The sequence below is a fragment of the Glossina fuscipes genome, unplaced genomic scaffold, assembly GCF_014805625.2.
Source record: "Glossina fuscipes isolate IAEA_lab_2018 unplaced genomic scaffold, Yale_Gfus_2 2, whole genome shotgun sequence".
Classification (NCBI taxonomy): domain Eukaryota; kingdom Metazoa; phylum Arthropoda; class Insecta; order Diptera; family Glossinidae; genus Glossina; species Glossina fuscipes.
In genome coordinates this window covers 2,323,611-2,343,589 of record NW_023998416.1, presented here as the reverse complement: position 1 = coordinate 2,343,589, position 19,979 = coordinate 2,323,611, and the positions used below count along the sequence as shown (strand labels likewise).

Sequence of the window (19,979 nt, the reverse complement as noted above, 5' to 3'; positions counted from 1 at the left end):
AAAAATGAAGAAAACCCATCATTCTCATAAACTTACCTAAGGTGGTGGGCAATCAAGACTTGCCTTGAAGGCGCACCGTAGCTTTCTCACTTGCTTGTGATTTAAATTTGTTTTACATAAATTTTTTGCTTTTCAGAAATTATTGGTACAAGTTTATTATTATTATTATTTTTTGTTTTTTAAGTTTATTTTATCGACTAAAGATTTGTTTATTTTAATACATACGGATAATGTATTTTATAAAACTATTATGATAAATAAAATTTATTTCTCTAAAAAGACTTAACACTTATAATAAAATTATTTCTCAAACTTTCATTTAATATAAAAGAAAAACCCGAGGTTGTAGTCGGTATTTGGACGAATTTTGTTAATATTCACCTATTCACCATTTGAAACTTATGGGTATACAAATAAATTCCTGATAAAATTCGATGGTTTTTTGCGATTTATTGGATAGTTTATGGATGTTCGCGCGTTATAAGCTTATGAGTTTGGAAACGAAAAAGTCATTGGTTCATTTTCGCACATCTGCAAATTCTGTGAACCGCTAACCTGCTAAATATGACTGCCTCGATTGGAATAACTACTTCCTCGGTTGCTTTAAGTAAGACGGACGGACGTATACGAATTTTCAGGCAAATTTTTTTGTCCAAACTACTTTCTAACTGGTTTGTATCTTAGAGCTTTTTCATTCCAAGGCGATGTCATCATTTTCATTCAGTTAAAGACGCAGCATAAAAATGCGGTTGACTAAATGACGTCTATCTCTTTAAATTTTGATATACATTGACTTGGAAACCATTCAAATATTTAATTATTATAGATATTAATCAATATTTAAGTTATTGATATCTGAAATTTCGGGAAAATCGAACGCATCCGGCGCGTTTCATGAAGCAAGCAATTTTTTGTGTGAGCAATTTATTTGTTTACCTAACGCTAATTGATCATTCCGTACATAATCAAATCAACATTTGCAGTTACAATATCAATAGAAGAATTTCTGAAAATTTTAAGCAGTTCCATTATTAGTACTAAATTTAAAAGCTATGTGTGCATAGGCAATTAAAGTTTTCATGATAGCTTAATGGGAAACGTAGTGTAATCTGCAGTGATGGTTACCTAAATTCTTAAATTAAAAATAAAATTAAATAATATGAATAAACTTTTCTTTAAACAGCGGAAACTTGACCTTGAGTATATTGAAAATCCGACATTTGTTACAAGTTCTAAAAGAATCACTTCTGTTAAAATTAAATTCCAAAATTAGAAAAACATTCTCACTTACCTTCAAACACTATTAACTGATTATTACGATTATTAGTTTGATAAAGATGTTGCAGATTATGTTTGCTTTTATCTAAAATATTAAAAAAAAAAAAAAAAAATGTTGCTTTAAAAATTGTTGCATTCTTTTTCTTGTTCTTAACAAGACTTACGTCGTAATCTGATAGTTTGTTCTACAAAACCCAAATGATTTTTTGCTATGCATTTATATTCCCCAAAATCTTGAACTTTTGTAGGTTGTACCGTTAAGCGCATAATTATTTTATAGATATGCTTTTCATTAACCGATTCATATGTGCCACCTTCTATAATTTCGGTACCTTTTAGCCAATAATTCACTGATATCGGATGTGATTCAGAGATGCATTCTAAAGTTACAGGTTGTCGATAATTTACATAGATAGTTGTATAGCGGGTCCAGATCGTAGGACAAACTGGAAAAGAAAACAATACATCCTAAATACTGGAGGAAGATCCACTAATGGGTAAAATTTACAATTTACTAGCACCATTATACGCTTGCTAACTGTTGGTGGTATGCCATTTGAGGCTATGCAGAGATAGGCACCCATATGAGAACGCGTAACCTGCCATAAAGTTAAATTTCGGCCTTCACTAGTAAACACTTGACCTTTCGCTGTAGTGTATAAGGGTTGATCTTTTTCGCGTCGCCATGTTATTAAGGGCTCCGGCGAGCCTTTCGCCGTACACACTAAAGTCACATTTTGCTGTCTCTCCACGATCATGTCATGACTTGTCTCATAGTCTACTATATCGGCTGGTACGACAACGTTTAAGTAACCGACTTGACTTTTCATAGGATCCGTATTAATTTGACACATATACCAGCCGTGATCGGATTCTTTTACATCGCGTATTCGCAGCTGCCAGATACGATGTTCGGTGTGAGTTAAAGTAATGCGTTGGTTCTTCGTTATCACTTGATTGTGTATGGTCAGAATAGTTTGAGTGTCCACACGAAGCCAAGCTATCTGCATTAAATTTTAATGACTTAAATAAAGTTTTGTTGAGTATGAGAAATAGTTACCTTAAAGTTTGATAAATCGTGCACTGAGCAGGTAAGGAAGGCATCACGACCTACAGGGACAGTGACGTTAACTATAGGACCGCTAAATTTGGGCTCCACTGGAAAAAAATTAAATTGAAAAGAAACGCTTTGAAAATGAATGCCTTTACGAACTATATTAAGAAATTGCTCCACCACATAAGAGGCACGAAAAAATTCTGCAAATAAGGTAGACTTTTGGGAGCTCTTTTTATGCCCAGGTAACATTAGGGAAATAGACATTTTGTTAAAATACTTGCATAGCAGAAATAAACTTGAAAGGAAATATATATATATTCCTGATCATTATAAAATTCTGAACCTATTTAGATATGTCGGTGCGTCTGCGTTCATGTCTCTGACAAGCAATGTCTGGCCCTCGGGAGTTAATAATATTTGGCTAACACGTTGGAAGTTTTTGTACGCGGGTTGGTCATAATAATGGCCTGAATCGGTCAAAAGGACAAGGCTGCACTACAACGCAAATCGAGAACGTTTCCATCTTTAAAAGGAGTTATTATTTGCTCATTACTCATGAATTACAACTGATGTAATGGTAACGCGTAATAAAACTACATTCGGATTTGGACGAATCCTCTATATCCACCAATTTTATATTGAAAACTAAACTAAACTAAAGAAAAAAAAAAAAATAATAATTGAATTTCGTTCTTCCATAACATAGAGCGAATGTGATTGAATTTTTCCATTTTTAACCTATAAAAGCATTTTAGTTTTTTTTCAAAGCAAATATTAAGGAGGGGTTCTACACAAAACTAAAGGTGTATGAGATGCGTTTTTATACCCACCCCTATAAGATTGGGGTATACTTATTTCGTTATTTTCCACAATGTACGTAAAATCCAAAAGGAAGCTTCACAGACGCTATAAAGTATATATATTCTTGATCAGAGTAAAATTATGAGTTAATTTGGCCATGTCTGTCCGTTTGTGTGTCTTTGTGATGTATATTTTTGGCATTCTCCTGGTCGCAAAAATGATGAAAATATCGACTTCAAATTTAGTTGGCATTGAAAATTGGCCAAATCGGTGGGAGCGAAAGCGCGCAGTGCAGCGTAAACTGAACGCAACTCTTTTTTAACTAAAGTTTTTGGACTTTTGCCCGTTACTCGGAAATTATAAAAGTTAGAAGGCTGCAATTTTCCACATTTACTTTATGATCCACTCTACTCCCTAAGCGCAAAAATGGAAAACATCTGCCGTGCCCACACAAAGTTACAAGTGGTTAAATTCCGTTTTTTTCACTTTTTTGAGGTTTTGCGCTTATTTATCATAAATCAAACAAGACAGAATGTTTAACAGTATTTTGTGCATTCCTTAAATGAAGATATATTATCTGCCTAAAAATGGGTTAATTCTAAAACGATATCGTAGATGCCGCGATTGCTTTTTTGTTAATAATACTAGCGATATGTGGATCAAATAAAAGGACTTGCAGAGTAGAATGCGAAAAACATAGTGATAGAAAAACATAGCATTTCTTGCTTGTTATATTATCCATTTTGTGTGTTTGTCAGCACGATTTTAAAGCATAGTTTATTGCAGTATTGCAGTATTTTACTGTATCATCATCAAAATAAAAGAAAGCACTTTTAAAGTCTCACGACCGCAGCATAAAAGATTCGGTCACAGCTGAATTTATGATAATATCCTTAGTCGTTTCTCTTTTATTCCCCAAAACACTTGCGATAGACGACTATATTAAGTTTATGCGGATGTATGCAACACCTAAGCGAAATTGAGATGGAGTCAACCTTTACGATACCGAGTATGTCAAAGTAACTTACTAAATAGAGTTAACTTTGAGTGTCCTTCTGTCCTTCCGCCCTTTCGTCCGCACCTTGTTTTCTTGTGTTCAATGTACAGGTCACAGCTTTTGAAATATTTGCTACACTGACATGTTTTGGCCCACGGACGAACGATTTTAAAAACGGTTCAGATCGGATCACTTTTCAAACCCATCGAATACAAGGTCTTATTTTGTCGTTATATAAATGAAGAGGTCTAGGGTATTTAATGGTGGTCCGTGCCCCTGTACAGTATTTTAAGTTGTGTGAAATTACGTTCTTAAGAGACTCAAAGGAATTTTAATTTTTTTGTAAAGCGATTAGCAAGAAAATGTCAATGATTCAAAGTCATTAACATTTATGAAAAGCAGAATTAAGGGTACATTGAAGAGAATGTAAAAGAAAAAAAAACGAAGGAAATAAGAAGCAAAGAATTCATTTAACAAAAAGCAGTGATTATTATTGTGACATTTAACACTTACATTCTCACAGATTAAGCGTTTTTTTCTTTTTAACGATTCAAAATAGGCTTTAGATCATAAATTTATTTTTCAATTTATTTATAAAAATTTGCCACATGGCTTGCATTCGAAAATGGTAATTATTAAATAAAAATGTATATAAATGAAATAAATTTTCCGTTTAATTTTCGTAAAGTAAGATAAAGTGAAGGACAGAGAATGTATTAGCTGCAGGGACGACCATCACATATATCTCACAAGCTTAACGTTGATCATAAATATTAAGTAAATGAATTAGAATACATGTCTGGAAAAAGCCAAAATTTGATAGCCTTAAAAAAAAAAAATACTTTTATTAATAAACAAACTCTGTTAGCATTAACCGAATAAGAAAAATTGGGGAAGTTTTTATAAGCAAATAGTTAAAGGAAAAATCTTGTGGTATTTTACCCGTAGAAGGCTGTCGAGTCGCGTAAATTTTATATTACTAATCCCGTTAAGCCATACTGCAGTGCATGGGAAGAGGACAATTCATAGATAATTTAAAAATAAAAGCGTTGTTTGTGTGTGATTATTAATTCGGTTTGTAAATGATTGGCATTTTGAAAGTAATTGCGTTTCGAAAATGAACAGAAATTTTGAAAAAAACGCTGTATTTCACACCATTACCTCGATCAAGACGACAACAATTTGTAATGGTGAGGATATTAAAGACTATGTGCGCTCTGGATAACCAATTGTCAATTAAGTCGGTGAAATTCTTCAAAAAATTGAGAAAGATCGCCATATGACATGACTGCGACCTGTGATATCGCTGCGGACTAAAATGATCATTGGGTCGGGAAACTCGACATTTGCGTACTTCAAGAAGTAAGAATGCAAAAGTTGATGAACAACTCACAAATCACCAGCGAATCGCTGTTGAAACGAAACGAAATTCGATGCTTTTTAGAAATAACGGATGGTGAAAATTGGTTCTCGTACGACAATAAGGTGCGAGAAGTAATCGTAGTCCAAGATTGAGCTCGAATTAGCTCGAGCTGATGCTTTGTGTATGGCAGGATTGGTATTATGAGCTGTTCCAAACCGATCAGACGATTGACCCTAAACTCTATTGTTAACAAGTATTACGAACAAAGTGTGCTATTGACGATCAAAAGGAAAAGCATCGCAAACCGCTGAGAAGAGTTTAGTGTTTTATTTTCAGTTATACAAGTTTGAAAATTCGAATAACGGAAGCGGACCTGACACCAGCAGATATGATCTAAAATGAAATTTTAGATCACCAATCGATGGTCCATAAATGATTACGAACATATTTATTCTGTTCGCTATTTATTGCACACAAAATAGTAAAACTTCTATAGAGTACAATCGTCCTCTAAGTAAGACTCTGAAAATATTTTTAAACTCGAAACAACTTTAAGCGACCATTTAGCGCGCGAACAAATGTTTTTCCTTATGCACGAAAGTTACATGCATACATGTACGCATTCCTAAGATGTCATGTCATAAACAAATTATGAGTATCTACAGCAACAGCAACACAATGCTTCCAAGGTCTACACATCGATGTCTCCCTTACACAAAGGCGAATAGTGCGGCAGAAATCGGCATATAACAGGTAAGGTGACCAGTCGCAGTAACGTCTGCGATCTAATATTATTTTTTACGCACAGAAAAGGACTTAACTTTAATTCTTGCATGTTAAGCCCTTGAGGGTAAACTGAATTTTGAGCGTAAGTTTTTTGATTACGCTATACTACGTTTCAAAGAAATTTTTCTTACTTTACTTTAAATTAGCACAAGACAAAAAATAATATTTATAAATTTATAGTTAATCATGAGGTCAAAATGAACTTCTTTCGTTTTTCTAAGGAATCTTACCACGTTCAGCCTCGTCATCTCACGGTCGCAAAGGAATTCCGTATCCTGAATAGGAAGGATCTTATCGATTCAAAATTTACGATTCAGACGTGTTGAGGAACTGTTCGTATCGTTTCACAATAATAACGGCATTACCTAATAATTTCTTTACGAGCAATGATCTAAACCAATGTTTATGCAAAACTGTAGTGTCTGTTTAAGGTCTCTTTTAAATATTCGCTTGACCGAAAAAATGAAGCTATCGTTTTCAGATTTGGCAAAAATTTTCAAAGCTTACTCACGTAGGCTGGTATTAGAAATGGGCTAAATTGGTCAAAGGACACGTCTACCGTGCAACATAAACTAAGAACAACTCTTCGCTCTCTGGCTTTCTTCCATTGTAAACTTCTTCTATTATAAACTGCAACCGACATACAATATAAAAATGTCGACGCATATTATGTAAAAATGAAAATAATCAACCACGTCCGTTCAATATTATAGAGAATGGAAGATGAGATTTTTCTTTGTTTCTTCCTTTACTCTATATTTTTGAAGGTTATATATATCTATGTTTTACATAAGTCGAAGTCGAAAAAGTATATGGTTTGTGTCCAATGTTACATGTTTCTATATACGAAGCTAAACTGTAAGCAACTACCATAGTGCGCCTATGACGCACGTGAACGTATTACTATTAAGAGGTAATGATGTACAACAATTTTGATAGGTTGAACCAAACTTGAAAGAATTTGCATGTGTCAATAACGCTGCTCAAAATAATCGGTAAATTATCACACATAATGAGGGCAAGTTAGACTGTCTAAGATATTTGCGATATTCCAGATAGAATGCAACTATTGATCAAAGTGGGGTTTTAAGGAGGACATAGATGATTGTTAAAACCTAATGTTGTCTTCTAAACTTTGTTTTACAATCTTTCTTTCGCTTTTGCTTGAACGATCCCTGAAAAGCTTAAGAGTGATACCTGAATGTTTCTACGGTGGGCCGAATTGTTTATGCAACAAAAAAATTTAATTTTTCGAGCACACTTTCTATTTGGAATACCTAGAATGGTTACTAATGAAAACTTTAATCTCATTTTTCTCAAAAATGTTGCGCTTAACTGATTGTATGTAGAACGTATGCCAACTCTGAACCTACTGATCTCACATTTCAACTGCAACTTCATGATAAGTAACAACATCTTGCAGAGCAGCAACCGTTTCTTTTGGATGTTTTACCTTAACGAAATTTCTAGAAGATTTCTGGTGGATTTTTTCGGAAAAATAAAAAACACTTTATTAACATCGAGATCACTCTTTCCTTAGATCTTAAAAAATCCTATATATTTCATTAGGCAATGTTATTACGAAGTTGTGTAAAAAGTTGAAATTTTAGATCAGTGGTAACTTGGAGATACTCGTCTAGATCTTTACAAAAATTTGTTGTTTTTTTCGAAAGCTGCTAAGCTATATTTTGTTACACCCTACATCACTTTGGCTAGAAAAGTATATTAAGTTTGTAAGTGCGGATGTATGCAATACTAGGATTTGATTTAAACACACCTTTTATACTGATCGACTCAGAATTATTTTTTAAATCAACTTAAGTTTGTCTTTGTGTGTCCGTCTGTTAGCCTTCTTCTCCAGCGTCCAATATCTAGGCCGCAGATAGTGAGATTATTTGAGGAAATTTGGTACACTGACGTGTTGTGAGCCAAGGACGTGTGTTAAAGAAATTGATTCGGCTCGGTCCACTTTTTCGTCCATTTCCCATATAATGCCTTATTTTGAAAAGTAATTACGTGAATAACTGTAGAGTGGTGTAGAGTATTTAATGGTAGGTCGTGCCATACCATAGCGTTTTTACTCGATTTAGTCATGGGAAGACTCATGTGATTCCATTAGTGCATGAGAAATAGAGTTTACGAGGTGTTCGCTTACTATCTCTATAAGAATAACTTATTGTTAGAAAAATTGAAAACGATTTGCTGCTGCTAGGTACCTTCAATAGCATTAAAAGCCATTCCTAGCTTTCGTTTCATCATTTTGCTTCAAACTGCCTTTTCAGTTTATATACACGAGATAGATATGGTCACCTTTGTTATTCGTGCACGGCGATTTAGCCTAATATGTTAGTTAATGTTTTTTGTTTGTTGCAAAAACTATGCAAGCATTATATTATAGAGTTGAATACACAAATATCTTCTGAAACTATTTTAGTAGTTTTTTCTTTCTTTTAATTATTTAATTACTTAGAATTATGCAAAGTGTGACGGTACCCGTCTAGACTTAGAAAATGAGAGGGAATTAAAGGCGTACAAGCGAAAATGTTTTTTTTTTTTTTTTTTTTTTTATTAAAGTTATTGCCAAGTGCAAGGAAGATTACCTTTGATTGATTATGGATTTTAACGTTTGCTCTTATTTTTTCTTCTTCTGTCTTTTCCTGCCTTTAATATCATACTGTTTGTAAATATTGCAATATTCAGCCTTCTATTCGCAGTAAAGGTAATAATCGATGTATTTGCGTTTGTCAGACGATTGTCAGACACAAATTCACTTTTCTTATTATAATGTTAACAAAAATATTAAAAAAAAAAAAAAAAACAAGAAAAGAAAACCGTAAGGACGCAAGAACATCTTTCTATGTCTACTTCAATAAATTTTTATCAGAGGGAGAACTTGCAGACACAATAGAGACTTCCGTTTTCTTATTTACTTTTTTGAAGTCATCTTTTCTTTTTAACATAAAGCAGCTGGTGTTTTTTTCTTTTACTATAGGTGAAAAGAAATATGTATAAATTATTTTAAATTCGGTTTATACATAAATCCATGAAACTTCTAGAAACATTTGGTCGCAATTTCCGTAGTTTTCATGGTCATAGACGGACAAAGCTCGAATTTGTTCAACAGTGAACAGAGATTCAAGTCCACAGTTTTCCCGTTTTTTTACAGCATCTTCTATGCGAATATAACGCTTTCTGCGGTCAATTTTGGACACCTTTCTAACTTTTTCTAACATAGAAAATGATGAATGCCGTGTAAAAATTTTCAGGATTCCAGCTTAACCAGTACGCAAGTGAAAAAATTATTTATGAATGAAAACCTATCAGAATTTCATTACGAATATTAAGTAGAAAACGGAGTCCGAACAAAAAAGCTGAAAGATTAATTTTCAAAACTGGTTTTTGTATTCTACATCGCTTGTGCTGAAGGATATATCAAGTTGAAGCTGATGTACATGAAATCCAGAAGAAATTGAAATAGGCCCATTATACCGAAAGTAATTGATTTTGAATCGATCTAGGCTTGTCTGTCCGTCTGTCCGTTCTTGCACGTTTAACCTGCGGATTGCAATTTTTGAGCTATTTGTATGTAATTTCATGTACCGATGTGTTTTGGCCCGAGGATGAATGCTATTGAAAATGGTTCGGACCAATTCGCATATAACATCTTATTTTGAAAACTCGTTATAAAGGTGGGCAGGCATAAATCGGTTCAGAATTTAATTCTGTACAAGAATAAATATATATCCCACGTAGATTACAAGGTCTCCTTCTGGGTTTCACACACGCTTTGGCAGAAGAAACATGCCCACGTCTTTCCGCGGTAAGTACATAAAATAGGTATTGTACTCACACGCACACACACTACTCATAAGGCATAACTATAAATACCTGAATATTCTACTTTAATATAAAGAATGTGGGGGTAGACTATTCGGCCATAGCCGAATATAACCTTCTTTATTGGTGTAATCGAACTTTGCAATCGAAAAAATAAATAAATAAACCAACGTCACTATACTATCAGTTTCACTATAGTTTTAGTTTTAATATTTAAAACAAAAGCTTCAAAACTCAATTGCTTTCCAGACCTATTAAAATAAGGAGAGTAAAACCAATAATTGTTGTATTGAACTTTTATATTCGTCATCAAAGGCTCATAATATACTAATTCTATATTATGGTTAGTATGATAAGGGCACGTTAAGTGTGCGTGTATGCATGCAGCAAGCAAAAGCACTTGAGAAAGATACTGCTGTGATTATGCTAAGCAGGTTGGAATTATTTTCTAGATCGATTTAAATGTGTTTTGATCGTATGCACGCTTGATGTCCGCCCATGAGTTGTGCGATCAACGTGCACTTGGCAACTTTCGAAATATCCTAATGAAATTTGATAGACCGTTATTTCTTGGCTCAAGGCTTTTAAAATGGATTTTTACGACAGCTCCATACGTAAAAATTATCATTTTCAAAATGTCGTGATTTCGTAAAAAAGCTTGCAACACATAGAAAGTTATTTAAAGAAACACGGCTTAGATAAATTTTACGAAGGGTTCGAAAATCTTTGAATTGATTTCTTTAAGGAATTCCAATTAAGGAGCCTCAATAAATTTTAGCCAAAAAAGGAGCTTAAGTTCTGGTATACTGCCAGCCAATTTGATTCGCCAAATCAATGTTGTTGACTATTTAAAACATTGTCACGGCCACAATTATCTCTGCCATTCTCGATAGCTTAAGAAGTTTTTTATGCTGCTGTAACCTGCAAGTGAGCCATTGGTCGCATTTGAAAAAAAAAAACAGGAAATGATATGCCGCATGACCTCTTCAAGTATTATTATTCTATTGCCTTTTCAACCATATCAAAAAAAGTGCTTTCTTTTAGAGTGGCAAAGATGTGCTGCTCTTCAAATTTCGGTGAACAATTTCCGAAAATGCAGGAAGTATTTAGAGTAAAAATTCACAAACGGAAATATCAGAAGACGGAATTTAAACCATTTTTTTCACATTTATATAACTATTTCTTTTTAAAATCAAATTTTTTTCTTGTTAGTTTATTATTATTTCACAAAAAGATTAAAAAAATCCTTTTTGTTTGGTATAAATTTTCGAAATATAAATTTAGACAGCTGCTGGTGCTATGTGTTATACGTAAAATCTCTTAATGTGAATGCCGATTTGCGTAAAGTCTCATGCGATAATTATGTTAAATGTCATGTTTTCACATACTCCGCTGCATTAACAGAAGTGTAAGTGTTTTTCTTAAGGAATAAGGTTGTGATGTCTTCACTAAAAACGGAGCTATTCTTCTATAACTTTAAGTATACATAGAATATGTGTCCAAACTTTTGCCATTCTACCGCTTGAAGTTAGTACAAGGTTGGATACTGATCAAAAATATATATACCGTCTCTCCGGAGTATTGCAAACGTTTTGAGAAAATGAAGGATTTCAAAATCCGGCAGTGATGAAAGATAAAAATGTTTATTAAAAACTTGGTTTCTAAAACTCTTAAAAAAAAAAACTCTATGGCAGAACGATGCTTATTTTGTGAAAGTCCTCTAACTTGCCTACATATCACTATTTCGCCTATAGAAGTACATATAAAAAATTTTCCAAATATAATACAACTTAAAATGAAAATATTATAATAATTTTTTTGAGGACTAAAAGCTTTCTGCACGAACGCTTTTCTCGTAAGAGACAAAGAAGCGAATGACTTTAACAGAAATAGATGATCTTTGGCATCTTTAGAGTTATGTTGGCATGTATTTCTATGGGACTATCAACTTGCTTGCAAGATCTTTCTCTTCTTCGCAGTTATTGCAATAGTCTATGTATTTGTGGGGGATATTTGGAACCCTGCTAAGGTCGTGTCTCTTGAAAATCTCCAAAAGTTACCTATTATGCTGTCGAGTGTTTTAAGTGAAATTATTTCCTGAACTGATTTTTCGAGAAAGCAGCTTGCTCTAATCTAAACCTACTAACTCCAAAATAGAGGTGAGGATGGTAGGTGAGTCCGATTTACAACGAAGTCCGCAACTCGAGAAGATTTTGTTTATTTTTCCTTAACTTGCTTTACTCAAGTCTAAAATTAGTTATTAAGGTAACAAATACCGTCTCATGAAGTGTTGTTAATAAATGTTGTTTTCCATGTATATGGAAGAGCAACGAAGATCTCTTTTAAAGTGATTATATCGTTCGCCTTTCGTTGTTATACTTTATTACTTACAGTTATTTAGTTCTGCTACAATAATTGCGCTCTTATCAATTAGGAAACTTATTAATATTATTAAATATTTTAAACACATTTCTTTGAATTTTTCTTGTGTGTACTCTTTTCGTAAGATTTTCTCTTTTTCGTTTAACTCGCAAATAATTTTTGAATTCCTTTGAATAGCTAACGTTTTAACACTTTGAGTCCTTGTTAAAGACTAATTTATCAGAAGTTTCGAACAAAGTTAACTTTGATTTTAGAGAACACACAAAATAGAAATGTGTGGCAATGTAAGAAAACAAGAAAAAAGGAAAGAAACATGAATAGAACAGGAAGAGGTGTCGATGAAAACCGCGAAATATGAAAAAAAGGTAATGTCTTAACGCTTTACGTATTCATTGCTTGCTTACTTGCTGAAAATAAAGCGCATGTGTATTGTTCTATGATTTACTTTACCTACTGAGTGTATGAACGGTGAATATTCACAACTTTTACGTTGTGTTTATTGTACCGTTTGCGTTGCTGTTACCGGCTAGCAAAAACTTTGAATAACAAACGAATATTCATTCATTCATAACGTTATGCTTTTGCTTTTGGTTTGCGTGCACTTAAACACGTGTTGCTGAAAACGCGGGTCCGTCGTCTTTCAACGAACTAACCAGAAATTAATATATGTATTTAAGTGGCTGTGTATGAAGACTTGTTTCATTTGCTTTTAAATAATTCCACCAATACTTTACAAGTTCCTATTTATATAACATTTGTGCACCTTCACATATGTGAGTTTAATTTATATATGTGCGCATATATATCATTTATTACATAAATATTTATGCATAACGTTTCCTTACCAAATTATGAATAGAAATTTGTTTTATTTTATGCTTTAGTAGCATAAAAGTTTATTTCGAAACCTTTGTTTGTTTCTCTGACTCATCGCTTGGGTTTACCCCGCTTCGAAACTCATTTGATACCTTATTGTATACAAATACAGAACTACGATAAAATTCTCCTTCTCAATAACTTTGTTTCTTTGCCGTTTGCGATTCATCTACCCGTTAGTTAGTATGGATGTGTGGGTGTTTGCACATTTTTCGTACTATTAAATAAACCAATTTATACTTACATGAGCCACGATGTAACTAATGTGTGTCTCTTCAACATTGTTGACTAAGCAGTTTATTATGTACACGTATCTATATGAACCCATACGTATATTGTCGTTTTTTTTTTTTTTTTTTTTTGCGTATAATTATAAAAATATTTGTTAATTAGTCATAAGTAGCTCATATGCGAGGTTTGATTAAAAAGTAATACAAATTTTGCATTTTTTCGGCAGCCATCACCATGTCTTGCATTTCAAACAAAGCAAAAAAAAAAAAAAAACAAATTCGAATATATTAATTTTATTATTTATAATGATATTTTTGATATATATTTTCATTTTATAATGCTTCATCAATAGCTTGCGATTCTTAAAAGATTTGAAATTTTTTGAAAAGATGCAGAAGTTTATAGCGAATCAGCGAATCATGCAATGCAGTCACATTTTATCTATTTGAGGTTGTTGTTATTTAAGCTTTGCGTCAAGGCAAATGTACTTTTCAAATTCTCGTCTCCATCACGTGCGTTCGCGCTTTTATACATTCCACACAAAATCACAAAAAATAACGGTTTATTAAGAAAATGTTGAAAGGCATCTTTTCTCAATCTAATGTTCATTTCCATCTTCTAGGCAGCATAGGAACACGGTGTCGAATGAGCAACGCGTTTATAGATCCTATCCGCGGATCTATAGACCTTGTTCTGGTCGGAGTCGGCAACTGAAGCAGCTGGTGATAGGAAGGAGAAACGTCCACAGAGCGGGTTACTCAACACCTTTTATAACATGAGGAATATATCAGTTTCATATTTATATTCACATTTTTTCTTATATCTATACCTATATGATCACGCATATAACGTTCGCGGTAAATAAGGCTTCTTGTAAGCTGATCAACGATTATCATGAAAAGACGATGTAAGACCGCAACTCAAAAACCAGAAAATCCTTTTGGCTAACTCGGTTAGCATTGCAGCCCATTCTTAATGTCATGCATAATGTACGATGAGCTACAGTGGGAACCACCCACTAATGGATATAGAAAATGGATTAAAATAAGACAAATATATCAATACACGATTCTCTCGAGCAATGAATGACCTTGAAATTTCAAATGCTAAAACTTAAATTCAGTGCACACCACATAAATCTTTTGGCAACAATCCTTTTTAGACGAATGCACAGGAGAAATGAGAAGATCGAAAAGGCACAGTAATAAAAATTAAATTACTTGTGTTCTTTCAGCTAAATAAACGAATTCTCTCAGTGCTCATATTACTTCGTCATTTATGTAATCATCGTAGCTGTTATGCTATGTGGGCTTATGCTGTGTGTGCATTGATGGGATGTTATGCTGTATGTGCATTGATGGGTGATAATTCTTGTTAACAGGTGGTCATACCAGCGCCACTGTACACTTATTTTTTAATCGCGTAACAAAACAGCGTAAAGAAGTTGTTAATATCTATTGCACAAATAGCGAATCTATTCGGGCCACGTTCCGCCTAATGCGCGAAATTGAAACACAATCGGCCAATACAGCATACTATTCCAATTGAGATTGGAGAATTGTGGTCAAATGGTAGTGTTTGTGATGTTAAGAGTTAAGCCGTTACCGCATTGCAGAAAATATCGGTGGTGTGAACCAAAATGTGGACTAAAATCGTGAATTAGAGATCAATTTCAAGACTTTAGACTCTTTTAGGCCACTAGATGGAATATTCTTTATAAAGATTAGAATTTAAAGACATATAAAATGCAGTTGGTTCAAAGACCGAATAATTTTAAAGATTGTGCTTTAGATCAACTTGATGTAGATCGATTATTTCATGAAAAATCATCTTTAGCGATGCAGCTCACTGCTACTTAAATGGCTTTGTAAGTAAGCAAAACTAAAACGCAGAAAACCCATAAGCTATTCAGGAAACGCGTTTAAATCCACAAAAATTAGTAGTTCAAAAATAGTAATAGTAGTAGTTCAAAATAGTAGTTCAGCAGTGCTGACCGTGTTTTTGGTGAAGTAAGACCAGAATTATGTGGAAATGTGTCTAAAATTTATGTTCCACAATATCACTTTTACAGAAACTCAGGGGAGGAGATTATTTATATGAAATGACTTTTATAGAAAAGTATTACTATGAACCATTAGATAAAATAAAAAACAAAATCGTATCGATATCTTGTATCATTTTACTTTTATTTCGAATCGAAAATATTTACCTTTCGTTCAATCATTCCTTGTTTACAACACTTTGTTATAACATTCATTTATTGCTTGCATTAGATATATTGTAAATTATTATACCGGTCCAATATTCAAATGTACATATATATTGCTTAAATTTTGCCATTACTTATGGAATACAATACGTACATAATTGTACAAAGTACAGAAATTTTTAAATTTTATTATGAAAGCAATGAAAGCACGGCCATGTTTTATGCATATGAGGTGAACCTCACCGTAGTATTATTGCCCCTTTGGTATAAAGAAAATACTTTTGATTTTTCTAAAAGATTTTCATGGGCACAATAATAACTTTTGGGTGTGATTTCCGTTTATCATCATCCATGATCAATGCTATCGGAATATAATAACTAATCTTTTGTGATAAAAATTAGTTGATTTCGACATCGACGATGGACAAAATCGTTTAATATGCCATAAACCTCGTGTAACCATCAATTTATTGCAAGAAAAATTCAGTGATCATGATCATCATCTTAAAAAATGTCTATGTCAGCTTGCCGCAAAGATGTCCCTATTATTATTACATGAATGAGGTAAATTAATATTTAAAATAAAAGGAAAATGAACATAAAAAAATAAACATTTATTTGATTATCCTATGGATAGACATACGTAAAATAACTATGCCTATTGTTATAAGTCAAAGCCAATGTTTTCGTTGAAAAAAGTTAGCACAAGAAGTTTAAATATTCTCATTACTTCTTGGTAAGACTTTACAAATTTTATTACAATAAATCTTTGAAAGAAAAAATGCTGAATTGTCTTCGTTTTAAATGAATTAAACTCTGACAGGCATTACTTCGAAAAGGGGGAATTATTTTCAAAACACATTTATATGTTGTAAGCTCTGCTGTAGATTTCTTCTCGGGGATTTTTATTCAATAACTTTGAAGATTGAAGTTTGGTTTTGTTGCTGAATTGCTGATAACCCTACGGAATTTATAATTGACTCATCTTACCAGTGGAATAGGGATGAAATTAATAAAATGTATAATGTATATGTAAATAAAATAGTATCATATGTGATATACACACACGAACATTTACACATATATATACATGGTATTTACACACATATATAAATATATATAAATGATATTCATTTATTTACTTGTTTATTTATTTAATGTATTAAATTATTTTATACGTATGACATTTATCTTGAAAACTCTATGAGTTAAATGTGTGCAAATAAATCAAGTTACTCTTAATTGCAGCCTCTTAAGTAGTTGAATTAAGCCATTCTTCTCTCGAGAATCCGCTCGTAGTTTTGATAAGCACCTTCTACCGTTTTTGGATGGACATAGGAAATGAATTCTAGTTTATTAATTCTGGTAATGGTAGGGTAAGCCCATAAAATCATTCATCTCTAAGGTGTAGCTGAAAAGAGGTATTTGCTTTAATTGAATTTCCACGTCCATGTTGAACTTAGGGGCAATTACCCGTTCAGACTTGAATTAACTTTTCAAGTAGGGTTGCAAACTTTCGCAACGAAAATTTGAAAATCACTTATGATGCACATTTTCGCTTGCGACATTTTCTCTGCAAAAAGTATATAAGCTGTCGAGAGTTTGTGATTGTATGTTACCTTTTCGCTACCATTTTCCATGCGCATGAAGATGCCTAAAGGATAGCAAACCCGGGACTACCGGTAATGCTTGAAGTAATGCTTTGTCCTTGGTGGGATTGAATGGAAATCCCAAGCCAGCATTAGATGCTCTGCTGTCGGCAATTACTACGTTGAAAAAGCATAACTGAGCTAACGCGTCCTGGTTTGATTAATAGGGCGGATACCATCTTTCGTCATGCCAGAGAGAGTTTGACTGAGAAGTTTTAATATAGTTTAAGTTCGTATAGTTTAAACCTCGCTTCGTTCGAGGCGATCATTCGCTGCGCCCAACTCTCGTACAACTCTCTTAATAGCCTAAAGGTGACACCAACCAACGAAGGCTTGTAAAAATGTTTAATTTTTTTGCGCAGAAATCTCGGAAGTTTTACAGAAATGTTATAATGGTTTTATTAAAAAAAGTAGGAATAGCTTAATAAAATAAATTTAAAGTATAAAACAAAACGCTTGAATTTTGATGAAAAATGCTATAGAATTTTCTATTTGTTTATTGTATTCTTGCTTGGAGTAATCTTTTTCCCGAAGATATAACCCCACTCAGCCTAAGGATAGTTAAGGGAATGCAACGAGCGATTTAAAAAAGGAAACTCCTGAAAGAAATGAAGTCCGCTTTAGAGTTTTTCAGTTTTTACTATCTACCTTCAAAGAAATATGACGGCAAGAGAAGCGCCCGATTTATTCTGCTTATATTCATTCAATACGAATTAAGTTAAAAAAATATCTTATGTAAAAGAATATATATATATGTGCATATATATACATATATATTAATATAATATATAAAAGTGGATGTAATCGCTTTTCAATTGTTATGAGTGTACTTTAATGAAACCTTGAGGTATATTAATTTTTTTTTTTTTTTCAATATGCATTATCAGGTGTTTGGAAATGTGTTTTGCGCTTATCATCTTAGGCTCAGATTATTGATGTAAAAACTACCAAGTGTTATATATGCAAATAGTTTTTTTTACATTTGGATTTTAAAACACTGATAAGCATGAATTTTTGCATAAAAGCAAAATTTTTTTAATAAATTATTTGAGTTTAGTTCTAATCAACTGTCTGATTGCTTAGTTCTCAATATGTTTAATTTAAAATTTATAATCGTTGCGGTAATCCTTGTAGCTCGTGTAAGTTTATTGTGATTTTATATTTTTTTTTTTTTTTTCTTAAATTTTTATAAGAGGAAAACAAAAAATCCTTTTAGTATTCTTCAGCTATACCGATACCTGATGCAAATGCCAAACCGGAGGTTTTTGATGAAGAAATGACGGCAAGAATTGAGCAACTGGTTAAAGGCGATTACGACAAAGATGACTTAAGTGTTAAAGACAAATATATACTTTTTGTTATAGATGAATCTAAAAAGTTATATGAATACTTCCACGAACAATCTACAAAAGTGAGTGAAGCTTTGCTCGCCGACACGGATGTTACGGAGAACGAGGATGAGGATGTTAAGGAATTTGTCAAAAAACTACATGAATATTTAGAAAAAGCTAAGAATGCCGACAATGTTGAAGAAAAACTAACTACTTTAGTGTTTTTCTTCAAATTAATGGAGCAGTATGACGCTGATAATATAAAGGATCCTTCTAAGGGAGTTGTCGTAGCTGATGGCTATCTGAAAAAACACGGCATGGAAGAATTTGGTGAAGAATTCGAAAAACGTTGCAGTGAATTTCTTAAAGAATTCATTGAAAAAGCTGAAGAAGTTAGAAAAGATTTCACTGAGGAACAATTAGAAAAATACGCTGTATTCATTGAAATACTCGAGGAATTGAAGAAAGATCTTACAATCGAGTCTAGACTGGATCTTTTGTTCGATAAAGTTGCTGTTGATAAGGATCATGAATAGAAGGATGAGGTCATGAAGCTACATTATGTTAAAGATGAATTTTTTTTTTATAAATTCATATCTATGTATCTAGATATGTATTTGAATATCTACATATCCGAATTATTTGGCAAACCAAATTTCTTTGTAGAAAAAAAGCAGTGCAAAAAATTTAAGAATTTTTGTTACTCTTTGATAAGACTTTCGATTTTTTCGTTAAAATAAATCTAGGAAAAAAAAATGCTCTTCTCGTTGCTTTATATTAATTCGAATAAATGAAGCTTTGGCAGCTTATTACTGCGAGAAAGGAGGAACGTCATTTACAAGTTGAAACATTTGTTATAGAATTCGTTCATAGTATTTTTAATTGCTACGTGTTTTTGAACACCAATTACGGGCTTGCTAGGAGAAGCTGACCAATTCATAATTGGCTAAGTTCACCAATGCACCCTGAATGAATGCAATGAAATTATGCCTAAATAAATAAATCCATATAGCTCAGAAGACTTCATAAAAAGTCAGATACTGATCTTCGGCCTTTCAAGTAGTTAAGCTTAGTCCTCTTTCGTTGAGAATATAACTTTTGTATCTTTGATAATAAGATATTCTGACGATTTTACATCGACATCAGAAAGAAAAATCCTAATTTATCGGTATAAGAAATTTA

At 32.8% G+C, this 19,979-nt stretch overlaps 2 protein-coding genes across 2 annotated transcripts; one reads left to right on the top strand and one right to left on the bottom strand.

The window, feature by feature from the left end:
- Positions 1–1,402: 1,402 nt before the first annotated feature.
- Positions 1,403–2,977, bottom strand: LOC119633956 (igLON family member 5). Its single transcript, XM_038027808.1, has 3 exons — positions 2,339–2,977; positions 1,787–2,282; positions 1,403–1,724 (listed from the first exon to the last, which is right to left on the bottom strand). The coding sequence occupies exons 1-3, from the start codon at positions 2,597–2,599 to the stop codon at positions 1,429–1,431; spliced, it is 1,053 nt and encodes a 350-aa protein (XP_037883736.1). The 5' UTR covers positions 2,600–2,977; the 3' UTR covers positions 1,403–1,428.
- A 15,537-nt stretch (positions 2,978–18,514) lies between these two features.
- Positions 18,515–19,543, top strand: LOC119633779. The gene is made up of 2 exons (XM_038027516.1): positions 18,515–18,605; positions 18,683–19,543. Exons 1-2 carry the CDS (start codon positions 18,558–18,560, stop codon positions 19,331–19,333), a joined length of 699 nt encoding a protein of 232 aa, XP_037883444.1. The 5' UTR covers positions 18,515–18,557; the 3' UTR covers positions 19,334–19,543.
- Positions 19,544–19,979: the final 436 nt, after the last annotated feature.